The sequence below is a fragment of the Natator depressus genome, chromosome 4 (assembly GCF_965152275.1).
Source record: "Natator depressus isolate rNatDep1 chromosome 4, rNatDep2.hap1, whole genome shotgun sequence".
Lineage (NCBI taxonomy): Eukaryota > Metazoa > Chordata > Testudines > Cheloniidae > Natator > Natator depressus.
In genome coordinates this window covers 27,323,406-27,335,728 of record NC_134237.1, presented here as the reverse complement: position 1 = coordinate 27,335,728, position 12,323 = coordinate 27,323,406, and the positions used below count along the sequence as shown (strand labels likewise).

At 44.9% G+C, this 12,323-nt stretch overlaps 1 protein-coding gene across 1 annotated transcript in view; it reads left to right on the top strand.

Annotated features, from left to right (window-relative positions):
- Positions 1–4,387: 4,387 nt before the first annotated feature.
- The window catches only part of EIF4E (eukaryotic translation initiation factor 4E), a 46,583-nt gene continuing 38,647 nt past the window's right edge, over positions 4,388–12,323 (top strand). Inside the window, exon 1 of the mRNA XM_074950669.1 lies at positions 4,388–4,447. Within this exon, the coding sequence (XP_074806770.1) occupies positions 4,430–4,447 (18 nt within the window). The 5' untranslated portion in view covers positions 4,388–4,429. The remainder of the gene's footprint in view (positions 4,448–12,323) is intronic.

Genomic DNA, 12,323 nt, shown 5'->3' with positions numbered 1-12,323 from the left:
CGAAGCATTGCAGTGTATGTTTGATGGCGTTCAAACAACATCCGTTCTTTATCTCTCTGTGTTATCCTCAGGAGAATGAGATATAATTCATGGTCACCTGGTTGAAATAGAGTGCTTTTCTTCAGGGGACACTCGGAGCCCATTCCTGCTGGGCTGTTTGCCTGTGGCTAAACAGAAATGTTCCCCGCTGTTAGCCACAGGGAGGGGGGAGGGTTGAGGGGGTAGCCACGCGGTGGGGGGAGGCAAAATGCGACCTTGTAACGAAAGCACATGTGCTATGTATGTAATGTTAACAGCAAGGATTACCCTGAAAGAGTGTACCCACTGTTTTATAAAATGTGTCTTTTTAAATACCGCTGTCCCTTTTCTTTTCTCCACCAGCTGCATGTGTTTCAATGATCACAGGATCTTCTCCTTCCCAGAGGCTAGTGAAGATTAGAAAGAAAAAAAAACGCACTCGAGATGAAATGTTCTCCGAGCTCATGCTGTCCTCCCACACTGACAGAGCACAGACGAATGCGTGGAGGCAAATAATGTCAGAGTGCAGGAAAGCACAAAATGACCGGGAGGAGAGGTGGCGGGCTGAAGAGAGTAAGTGGCGGGCTGAAGAGAGGGCTGAAGCTCAAATGTGGCGGCAGCGTGATGAGAGGAGGCAGGATTCAATGCTGAGGCTGCTGGAGGACCAAACCAGTATGCTCCAGTGTATGGTTGAGCTGCAGCAAAGGCATCTGGAGCACAGACTGCCACTACAGCCCCTGTGTAACCAACCGCCCTCCTCCCCAAGTTCCATAGCCTCCACACCCAGACGCCCAAGAACGCGGTGGGGGGGGGCCACCGGCAAACCAGCCACTCCGCCACAGAGGATTGCCCAAAAAAAAGAAGGCTGGCATTCAATAAATTTTAAAGTCGTAAACTTTTAAAGTGCTGTGTGGCATTTTCCTTCCCTCCTCCACCACCCCTCCTGGGCTACCTTGGTAGTTATCCCCCTATTTGTGTGATGAATGAATAAAGAATGCATGAATGTGAAGCAACAATGACTTTATTGCCTCTGCAAGCGGTGATCGAAGGGAGGAGGGGAGGGTGGTTAGCTTACAGGGAAGTAGAGTGAACCAAGGGGCAGGGGGTTTCATCAAGGAGAAACAAACAGAACTTTCACACCGTAGCCTGGCCAGTCATGAAACTGGTTTTCAAAGCTTCTCTGATGCGTACCGCGCCCTCCTGTGCTCTTCTAACCGCCCTGGTGTCTGGCTGCGCGTAACCAGCAGCCAGGCGATCTGCCTCAACCTCCCACCCCGCCATAAACGTCTCCCCCTTACTCTCACAGATATTGTGGAGCGCACAGCAAGCAGTAATAACAGTGGGAATATTGGTTTCGCTGAGGTCTAAGCGAGTCAGTAAACTGCGCCAGCGCGCCTTTAAACATCCAAATGCACATTCTACCACCATTCTGCACTTGCTCAGCCTGTAGTTGAACAGATCCTGACTACTGTCCAGGCTGCCTGTGTACGGCTTCATGAGCCATGGCATTAAGGGGTAGGCTGGGTCCCCAAGGATACATATAGGCATTTCAACATCCCCAACAGTTATTTTCTGATCTGGGAATAAATTCCCTTCCTGCAGCTTTTGAAAAAGACCAGAGTTCCTGCAGATGCGAGCGTCATGTACCTTTCCCGGCCATCCCACGTTGATGTTGGTGAAACGTCCCTTGTGCTCCACCAGAGCTTGCAGCACTATTGAAAAGTACCCCTTGCGGTTTATGTACTCGGCGGCTTGGTGCTCCGGTGCCAAGATAGGGATATGGGTTCCGTCTATGGCCCCACCACAGTTAGGGAATCCCATTGCAGCAAAGCCATCCACTATGACCTGCACATTTCCCAGGGTCACTACCCTTGATATCAGCAGATCTTTGATTGTGTGGGCTACTTGCATCACAGCAGCTCCAACAGTAGATTTGCCCACTCCAAATTGATTCCCAACTGACCGGTAGCTGTCTGGCATTGCAAGCTTCCACAGGGCTATCGCCACTCGCTTCTCAACTGTGAGGGCTGCTCTCATCTTGGTATTCATGCGCTTCAGGGCAGTCACAAAGGAAAAGCAAAGTCACAAAGTTCCATGAAAGTGCCCTTACGCATGCGAAAGTTTCGCAGCCATTGGGAATTGTCCCAGACCTGCAACACTATGCGGTCCCACCAGTCTGTACTTGTTTCCCGAGCCCAGAATTGGCGTTCCACAGCATGAACCTGCCCCATTAGCACCATGATGCATGCATTGGCAGGGCCCATGCTTTCAGAGAAATCTGTGTCCATGTCCTGATCACTCACGTGACCGCGCTGATGTCGCCTCCTCGCCCAGTATCGCTTTGCCAGGTTCTGGTGCTGCATATACTGGTGGATAATGTGTGTGGTGTTTAATGTGCTCCTAATTGCCAAAGTGAGCTGAGCGGCCTCCATGCTTGCCTTGGTATGGCGTCCTCACAGAAAAAAGGCGCGGAACGATTGTCTGCCGTTGCTCTGACGGAGGGAGGGGCGACTGATGACACGGCTTACAGGGTTGGCTTCAGGGAGCTAAAATCAACAAAGGGGGTGGCTTTACATCAAGGAGTATTTCAGGCAGGGCTTCATGGAGGGTTCCAATAAGAAATGGTGCACCTAAGTTATTGTTCCTATTGGAACAAGGAGGTTAGCCTGGCCTCTGATTGATACATGGCTAGATTTACCTCGCTGCACCTTCTCTGTGAGTGACTGCAGTGTGACCTAGAGGAATGAGTCCCCTAGACAGGGGAGGGGGGGGAAGCAAATGAGTACAAAACAAATCTGGTCTATTTCTTGTTTTGATCCACTCCATCTATCTTTTACATCTTTGGCTGGCAGCAGACGGTGCAGAAGGACTGCATGCCATCCACATCTCATGGCTGCTCGGCAGAAGATGGTACAGTACAACTGCTAGCAATCCGTATCGCCTGCCTGCTCACCATAAGACGGTTCAATAGGACTGACTGTAGGACTAAAGAGAATGACCTAGTCAAGTCACTCCAAATTTAGTCCCTGCGCCCATGTCTGCCCAGGCGCTCCCAGCCGACATGGCCAGGAGCACCTCGGACATGACGAGGACGGCTACCAGTCATATTGTACAGTCCGCTGCCAGAAGGCAATGGGTTGCTGCTACTGTGTAGCAATGCCGTACCATGTCTGCCAGCACCCAGGAGACATACGGTGACGGTTAGCTGAGCGGGCTCCATGCTTGCGGTGGTATGGCGTCTGCACAGGTAACTCAGGAAAAAAGGCGTGAAACGATTGTCTGCCCTTGCTTTCACGGAGGGAGGGAGGGAAGGGGGGCCTGACGATATGTACCCAGAACCACCCGCGACAATGTTTTAGCCCCCATCAGGCATTGGGATCTCAACCCAGAATTCCAATGGGCAGCGGAGACTGCGGGAACTGTGGGATAGCTACCCACAGTGCAACGCTCTGGAAGTCGACTCTAGCCTCGGTACTGTGGAAGCACTCCGCCGAGTTAATGCACTTAATGCACTTAGAGCATTTTCTGTGGGGACACACACACTCGAATATATAAAACCGATTTCTAAAAAACCGACTTCTATAAATTCGACCTTATTCCGTAGTGTAGACATACCCTCAGAAGCTTGTCTCTCTCACCAACAGGCGTTGCTGCAGTAACAGATATTACCTGACCCACCTTGTCTCCCTTGGGGACGACTACACTTAAAACGCTACTGCCGTGCTTCCATACAAGCACGACCCACACCAATGGGAGGTCCCCTCCCCCAGATTTTTCACACCCCTGAGCGACACAGTTAATCTGACTTTATTTTCTAATGTAGACCAGGCCTAACCTGGCGCGCCTGTTAGCTTAGACCGACTCTGGGTGTAAAACAGATGGACCAAGTGCCCCTTGAGGAGGGAGTCTCAGTCTCCCCGGAGCTGAGGGTGCCTGTGGTGCGGGCGGGGGAGGCGGGTTGCATCATGCATTGTGAGTGCAGACGTCCCCCTGACACGGGGCAGTTGTCAAGCCAGACAGCGTCGCAGCGTCTAACAGGGATGCGGACGGAGGCGGCTTCCAAGCTCCTGCAGTGCCTGGGTCTGGCCGCGAGGGGTCCCTTCCCTTCAGACGCAGCCTGGCACGCCCCTGTCTGCCTCCCCCTCCCCCACGTGACTGTCTCTCTCCCGTGAGAGGAAGGCAAGGAGGGGAGGGGGGCACTGGCCTCCTCCACTCTCATCCCCCACCCCAGCGACTACAGTTCCCAGAAGGCGCCGCTCTCTCACCTTTCCCCGCCTTGCGCAGGCGCCGAGCCTCCTCAAACGGCCGTGGGTCTCACGTGACCCGCTGGTAGCCAATCGGGTTTGAATCTGATTTTTTATCCGCCCCCTTCCCTCCCCGCAGCGCTTGTGTGCGATCAGATCGATCTAAGATGGCGACTGTGGAACCGGTGAGTGTTTCATTCCCTCTCCCCCGCGCCCTGGTCCCCACTCCCCTGAGCACGGGCAGGGAGGGAGGCGGCGGGGAAGGAGGGAGCGGGCCCCAAGGTGGGGCCGGAGAGGGGTGATTCCCGCTGGGGCGGGGCGGGGTGAGAGTGGGTCGGCAAAGCTCTGAGTAGCGCACGCGCGTGTAGGGGGACGCGCCGGCCTGTGTAGCTGGGGAGGGGATGGGTGGATTCGGAGCTCGTGAGTTAGGCGCGTGGTGGGGATTGTGCCGTCACCACCTGGGGCCCGCCCGGCGCGAGGCCTGGAAAGCAGCGCGGGGGGGGGCAACGGACGCGAGGGGCGGTGCGTGCGTGAGGTGGGAGGGAAGAGGGGGAAGCCGGCGCGTGATGAAGAAGGGGCGCACGCGGACTGGCCTTGGGGCGGTCGGGGGGCGTTCCTGTGCTGGGGCTAAACACCGGGTGGCTGCGGTTCCTATTGTGCCAGCAGTTGCACGGTGCGTGCGGTGGAGGCCCGGCGCGTCTCCCACGTGCGTTTCCGCCCCGACGGACACAGGAGAAACGGATAGAGCCCCCTCCTCCCGCCCCGCGCGTTTGGCCGCCGCTCCCGGCGGGGAGCCAGCCTCGCTGCTTCCCGGCGGGGTCGTGATCCGCACGGGCGGGACGAGTGGGAGCTTTTGGCGCGCCCCGTGCGAGTGATCTTGGCGACCCTCTCCCGGTCTGCGCTCTCGTAGTCGGGGGGACGGGGCCGCGGCGCCGGAAGGTGACCCACGGAAGAGCCTAGTGCCATCGTGACTGCGCCCGCCCCGCGTGCAGCTGGCCAGACTAGCCGCTGGCGGCGGAGGGAGCGTTGCTGTCCGGCGAAATGTCCGTATTGCTGACCACCCTGGAGCGGCCAGGTAGGAAATACATTTCCTGGCCTCGGAGGTGCGAGGCTAACAGGCTCCCTACTTCCTCCATCGATTTCTCTGTCTCCCCCGATGTCAGAGCAGTTTGGTAGAGTTTCGCCCTGGATTGACAGCATTCAAATGTAGGGCAGGGAAAGAGTGCTGAGCCATCCGCCGCCTTGAAGTTAGTCTTGTAAAGTAATCACTGTTCCCTTTCGGGTTTGAAGCATCCAAAGTTAATAGGGCTTGTTCCCTGACAAACCCTGGCACGGTAGGCAAGTACGTTTCACTTACCGAGCTGCTGTCACATTAGGGGGGTGAACTCGCCACTCCTCTTGCGACATGTGGCTTTGTACATATTTAGTAAATATTTTTGATGTCCTTGTTTCAATTTTAAGTAATAGAACTCCACGGAATATTATTTTTTAGATATTCTTTCAGTCTGCCCTTTCTTTATTTCTGTGTGCCACCACCAGCCATTCTCCATGATTCATGTGATGCTATCTTTGATATACATGCTGATGTATCTCAGGGGATGGTCATCTGCAAGATTGGGTATTGGGGTCTGGAAAAGAAGGTGGGGAAGAGGTAAATCTTTTTTTTTAAGATGTGATTTATTCTATTAAGTATTGAAAATATAATTTGAAAGTTGCTAAGTTTACCCATTACCTCTTAAATCAAATAAGTGGTTTTTTTTAAAGTATAAGAATCAGTTTACTGTCTCATTTGACCTAATTGTAAATAAACTTAACTGATTTTCATAGAGAAACAGAAATACTACTGCGTAAAACTAATCGCTGAACTTTTCTTACTGTTTTATGGTGAAGTAAATGTAGCTGAAAACATTAGACATCCATTTCCAATTAATGGTTCTCTGCAAAGACACCAACTACTTTAAATATAAGAAAACATGAGTGAATTTAATGTTTGTAAACAGTGTTTTATAGCCCTAGAAAAAGAGGTCAGTGACTTATCCACAGAACAGGAACAGACTAAGCAGCAACAGCATCAGTTTCCCCTTGTTGTTCACACAGTTTCCTCATGACTTGAGTTTGGGAGGAACCATTTCTAGGGTGAGAGGATCAGTGTCTCCATGTTCATTCACTTTTTTGTGAGGGCCACCAAGATCACTAATTGCTGTGATGTGGGCAGCTGTCCAGTAGTGGCTGAACTGACACTAAAAGCTTTGCTGAAGGAACCAAATAGCTATCAAATGGTAACGACTCTTGGTTACAACTGAACTTGAAGGTAATTTTAAAATTAAAGGTTCCATTGCCTTATCAGTCTCCTGCCTGTCCTCAGATTTTTTCTATTTGCTAAACCTGACCAGCATATTTCTGTACATAATACGTAAAGTTTATAAAATGACTAGGGTGACACTTGTATGTAGTTGTGTTTGTTGGTCCAAGGATATTAGAGACAAGGTGGATGAGGTAATATCTTCTATTGGACTGACTTCTGTTGGGGGGAGAGAAGCTTTCAAGCTCTTCTTCAGGTCTGTGCCTGTGTAAGCTTGAAAGCTTGTCTCACCAACGGAAGTTGGCCCATAAAAGATATTACTTCACCTACCTTGACTTTCTAGGGTGATACTTGGCTATTTGTACAGAATTAAAATACTGTTTACTGTTGTACAATTAAAAAGAGGGGAAACTGCTTGTTGAGCAGATAGAAGGCACTTCTGGCATTGAGATTTCAAAGTCAGGACTACAGGCATATAAATCCTTCATTTTTCTGTAGTTCCTGTATCTCCCTTTCTAGTGTAACACAGAACATTTTATGGAGCTGGCAGTACCACCTTACTTTCTCCGAGAGCCTTCTGCAGTAAAGGCAGAGAAGGTCTTTTGAGACAGGGAAGGGTGATGCCCTGTCAGGGGAAAGGATGTTCAAGGAGAATCAAATCAAAGCTAAAGCAATTGTTGCTATTTCATTTAAAAAAAAAAAAAAAAAACCAAAAACACCATTGGGCACGTTCCTTCAGGTTGAAAGCATTTGAGGTACAATGCAAAACATTAAAGCTTATTCAGTGAAAACATCTGTTACCAATGCAAGTATAATTCTATGAAATAACATCTGTAATGTTAGTGTTGAAACAACTAATTACAAAAACATTTTTGTTTATACATTTTCAAACTTCTATAAACTCACTTTTCAGTACAGATCTCTTCCCCCCCCCCCCCATGTTTGCGATTGAAAAGGGAAGAAAAAGAAGAAAATGAAGGAGTTAAACAGCAAGTTTTTCCACACAACTTTAATTTAGGTCTCTTCTTGTTTGAAAACTATCAGCCTGTTATACTAAACATTAAAACACAAGTACTTTGATTGATGTGGATTTCTCTGGAAATATCTAAAGAGCTTAATACAATGCATAAAATGCTTTTCTTGCTAAAGATAATTTCAAAGCTGCGTGCATCCATGCAAGTTACATTTTGTCATGGAAATGAGTATATTTACTTTAGAGTTGTGCACTTGTACATTTTATTTTTGGGTTAGTCAGCGTATATGAATTTGTATTCATTTTACAAGCATTGTAAGTTCATAGTCAGAGTTGTACTAAAGATTCAAACCCTAGCGTGTGTACTTGGTTTCATACTGATATAGGTGATTTTTCATTTACCTTGCTCCAAAATCCACTGAATTTAATGGTAACTTAAATATCAAACAAGGGCAATATATTGCATCTCTGAAAATGTAGAAAGACTGTTTTGGTATGTCCCTCAAGCATCTCAAGAAAATGTAGTCCTGTTTTGGACTTAAAGTTAAATTGTATCCTATAAGAAAAATATGGGTCTATTAAACCTACATACTTTTGATCATCTTATGTGGATCTGAAGCATAGGCATTGCTTAAACAGCAAATCAGAAGGCTGAAGGCACTTCATGTGCATTGTCACCAGCTACTTTTGGGCATAAGATAGTTTGGTTTGTTTTTTTTTTTTTTTAAATCAGTAATAGGGGATGTATTATTGAGAATTGACTTAGAGGATTGAAGTCCTCCTTGGTCACCTCTGGCTGGCTCTTTATGGTCATATAGCCTGCCTCGGAGATGAAGTCCACACACATGAAGTCCTGAAGATTGGACTTAAGGTCAGCAGGAATCATTGCCTGGCCATGGACTGCCGGCAGCCACGTGGTCATCTGCAATAGTAACCCAGTGGCACTTTTATTCGCCTGGAATACAGTATAATGTGGTCATGGACATTCGGCTCTATGAACCCCCATTGTCTCTGAATGTTCTTTTTAATAAGAAAAGGACTGTTTGTACAAAACATGAAAGAAAAAGAAGTCCCCATGTTAATGCTTTGGCAATATTTCAGGGGTTTCAACAACAGCCTACAGAAAATAACTTCAAAAATAAAATTCTGCCATTCCAAACCTGTGAATGGTTTGGATAAATAACATAAGAAGATAACTTGCATAACCTTGTACCCTTCCATCTCTCAAATTGCAAGCAGGTGTCAGTGTGGGATTTTTCTTTTATAATTTTGTTCTTATTCAGTGCACTTAAATATATGTATATTCTTAACAGTTGGATTTGTATAGTTAACTAATTCCACATTTAAAAGATCCGATCTTGACTTGAAACTGTGTCTTAGTTGAAACTTTCGTATCTGTTCTGCCATTTTTAAGTTGGCTAGTCGCGTGCTATGAGTCAGCTTTGGTAAGGTTCCCTGGAATAGGCTTCCAAGAGAGGTTGGGGAGAATCCCTGTCATTGGAGGTTTTTAAAAACAGGTTGGACAAATATCTTCTAGGGATGGTTTAGGTTTATTTTGTCCTACTTCAGCTCAGCGGGGTGGACTTGATGACTTTTTGAGGTTCCTTCCAGCTCTATGGAAATGGCAGACCTTGTCATGATTTACATAAATTAAAAAATATGCAGCTGAATTAAGGCTTGGAGTTTGTTAATATATGCACTGATATCAAAACAGCTTCTAATTTAAGGATATATTTAAAGCTTTTTTGTAATTTTGACACTCGTTTTATTCTATGGAAAAGAAAATTAAATGGCAAAAAAAGCTCTGGCTTTTGTTGTTAAACCTGAACTGCTTTAGGACAGAAATTGGCCTTAATCTCTCTGTGACTAGGCATTTCTAGTGTCATTGTGATCAGTGACCTGCTACTGGGAGATTCCCACAGTATTCAGGCATAATGTGATGAATTAGGCCAGTGGTTCTCAGTCAGGGGTATACACAGTTTTTTCATGGGGTACATCAACTCATTTAGATATTTGCCTAGATAAAATGCACTAGCAAAATCAGTACAAACTAAAATTTCATACCAGCAATGACTTGTTTATTCTGCTCTATATACTATATCCTGAAACGTAAGTACAGTATTGATTTTCCAGTTGATTTATTTTATAATTATATGGTAAAAATGAGAAAGTAAGCAATTTTTGAGTAATAATGTGCTGTGACACTTTTTTAATGTCTGATTTTTGTAAGCAGGTAGTTTTTAAGTGAAATGGAACTTGGGGGGGTACGCAAGACAAATCAGATGCCTGAAATGGGTACAATGGTGTTGAAAGGTTGAGAGCCACTGAATTAAGCAGTTTTGTTCATTATATTTTGCTTAAATGTATTGCTGGTATTTCCCAACTGGGGATCAGTCTCAAGTGCAGTTGTTTAATAATGGAGAGATATAGTTGTAAAAGAGTTTAAGAACATAAGAACGGCCATACTGGGTCAGACCAAAGGTCCATCTAGCCAGTATCCTGTTTTCTGACAGTGGCCAACGCCAGGTGCCCCAGAGGGAATGAACAGAATAGGTAATAATCTAGTGATCCATTCCCCGTCGCCCATTCCCAGCTTCTGTCAAACAGAGGTTAGGGACACCATTCCCGCCCATCCTGGCGAATAGCCATTGATGGACCTATTCTCCATGAACGTACCTAGTTCTTTTTTGAACCCTGTTAGAGTTTTCTATCATAAGCTCACTTAAAAATTCCATGCTAACTTACTGAAAAAGTTTAGTCAGAAACTTATGTCTTACTTTTCCTTTAGACCAGAGGAAAAGTTCTGGTCCATTTTAGATCATCACCCAAGTGGTTTGAGTTAGTTATAGAACCTTGGAAAGAATTGTGATGTTTTTAATGTTAAGTCTTCTAAAGAGTTTTGTAAAAGGGTGTCCCAGACAGCATGGTCTAAAACTTTAAATATCCATTAATTCTCAGTGAGAAGCAGTGCATAGGACCACCTGTCTATGTTGGGTTTTAACAGCACTTTACATGTAATGTAAGTGCTATTGTAAACATTGAGTGAAAAACTTTGAAGTTATTAGATAAAAAAGTAGGAACGTCTGCAGAGCTTCATGAAAGTCTCCCTAAACAACATCCGCTCTGGAAGAGATGTAGTGAAAGTTGTAAGAAATTTAAGTGTTTGTAGAGGGGATTACACTGTGAGAGAAATATCGCCTTACTTTCATGCCCTAGCTATTTTAAGATTTTCTACTTACACATTTAAACAAAAAACCTCTCTGTATTCCTGAATAATTTCTCTCTTGGAAAGGAAAAACTTCTAAATTGACTTTTCATTTCTTGGAACTTTGAATTTTTTAAACATACTAATACAGACATTATTGTTTTAGAAATTCAAAATGTGCATTATTCATCTCTTGTCAAATCCTAGTGCATAGAACTATTAGTTTTTAAGTTTGAGTTTCTACCTTTAGAGATGCTTGGTAAGAACTTGAAGTTGCATATGGTCTCTGCGCAGTTGATAACGTTCCTTAGGTCTTGCAGAGCTTAAAAGCGGTTAAATAGTTCTTATTCCAAGGCGCTTACAAATGGCTGCAGTCTTAAATTTTATATAGTATGTATACTGCAAAATTATACAAAGGCACAGGAGGTGGATTTTTTTTTAAATGCTTAACGTTTGAACAACTTTTGGTATCACATAGACATAACGTTTAAAACTTACTTTAAGTCACATTATTTAATCACTGCTTCCTAGGGCTCAACTTTTCATAATTGTGCTCATGCATAGTTTGCACAAATTGGAAGCATTATGGAAATTGGATACAGATGACCAATTTAGCATCTAATAGGTAACTTTCATATGCGGTTATAAAAATGTAAAATTGTCTTTTATGTATAAATATAGAGCTTTTTTTTGTTTTTAACTTTAAACTAATAACATTATGATGTTAGTTAGTAAACAGTGTGCTGACTTCATTTTTGTGTGGTGAAAATATAGTATCACTTCCATGTATTAGTTCTATTTAAATATTTCAGCCTTATGATAATTAGAGATACTTGATTTTCCCAGCCTTACTTGAATTAAACAGATAATTATGTGTCTTAGATATAGCGTGAACGAACTGGGTGACAAAGACTATCCTGTGCTTTAACTACAGTACCCTCTTCCTTAGAAGTACTAAATTTTCTGATTTATAATGTTGGCTCAGATATTGGCTTAATTTTGAAATATGATATATGTTCATGATTAGAATCAATTTGAAAATTTCTGTTTCAAGAGCCTTGATTTTTACTTTAATGTTTTAACTGTTCTTGGTAACTTTAGACTAGTGAGTCAACAAAGAAGAGATTTAACATGTGGATGACATTTCTGGGTATTGGTTGGAATCATTATCTAATTGTTTGCTAGCTTTAATTAAATAATTCATTTAACATCCATTTGGAAACTCATCAGAAGTTCACGACATGAAATACCATTATGTTGGCAGTGGCTCGAATCTATAATATCTAAAGTGAAGCCCTCTGTAATCCTGGTCCTCCAACTCATGAGACTTCCAGCAAACACTAGTGGCGATGTTGGGACTAGAAACAAGATCATTTGGAACCCTCTTACCTATTGACTATTGAAGAAACTTACCTTATCCCCATATGCAGATTCCATGTTCCAGTATTAAAGGGACCAGCACATCACATGCTGGCACATCTCGTGTAAGCAGGAAGTTTGGTATCACAGGGCAACCACTTTGTGCAACTAGAAACATCCACAAAGGTATTAACTTTAAAACAATTCTAAATACTTTGTAAC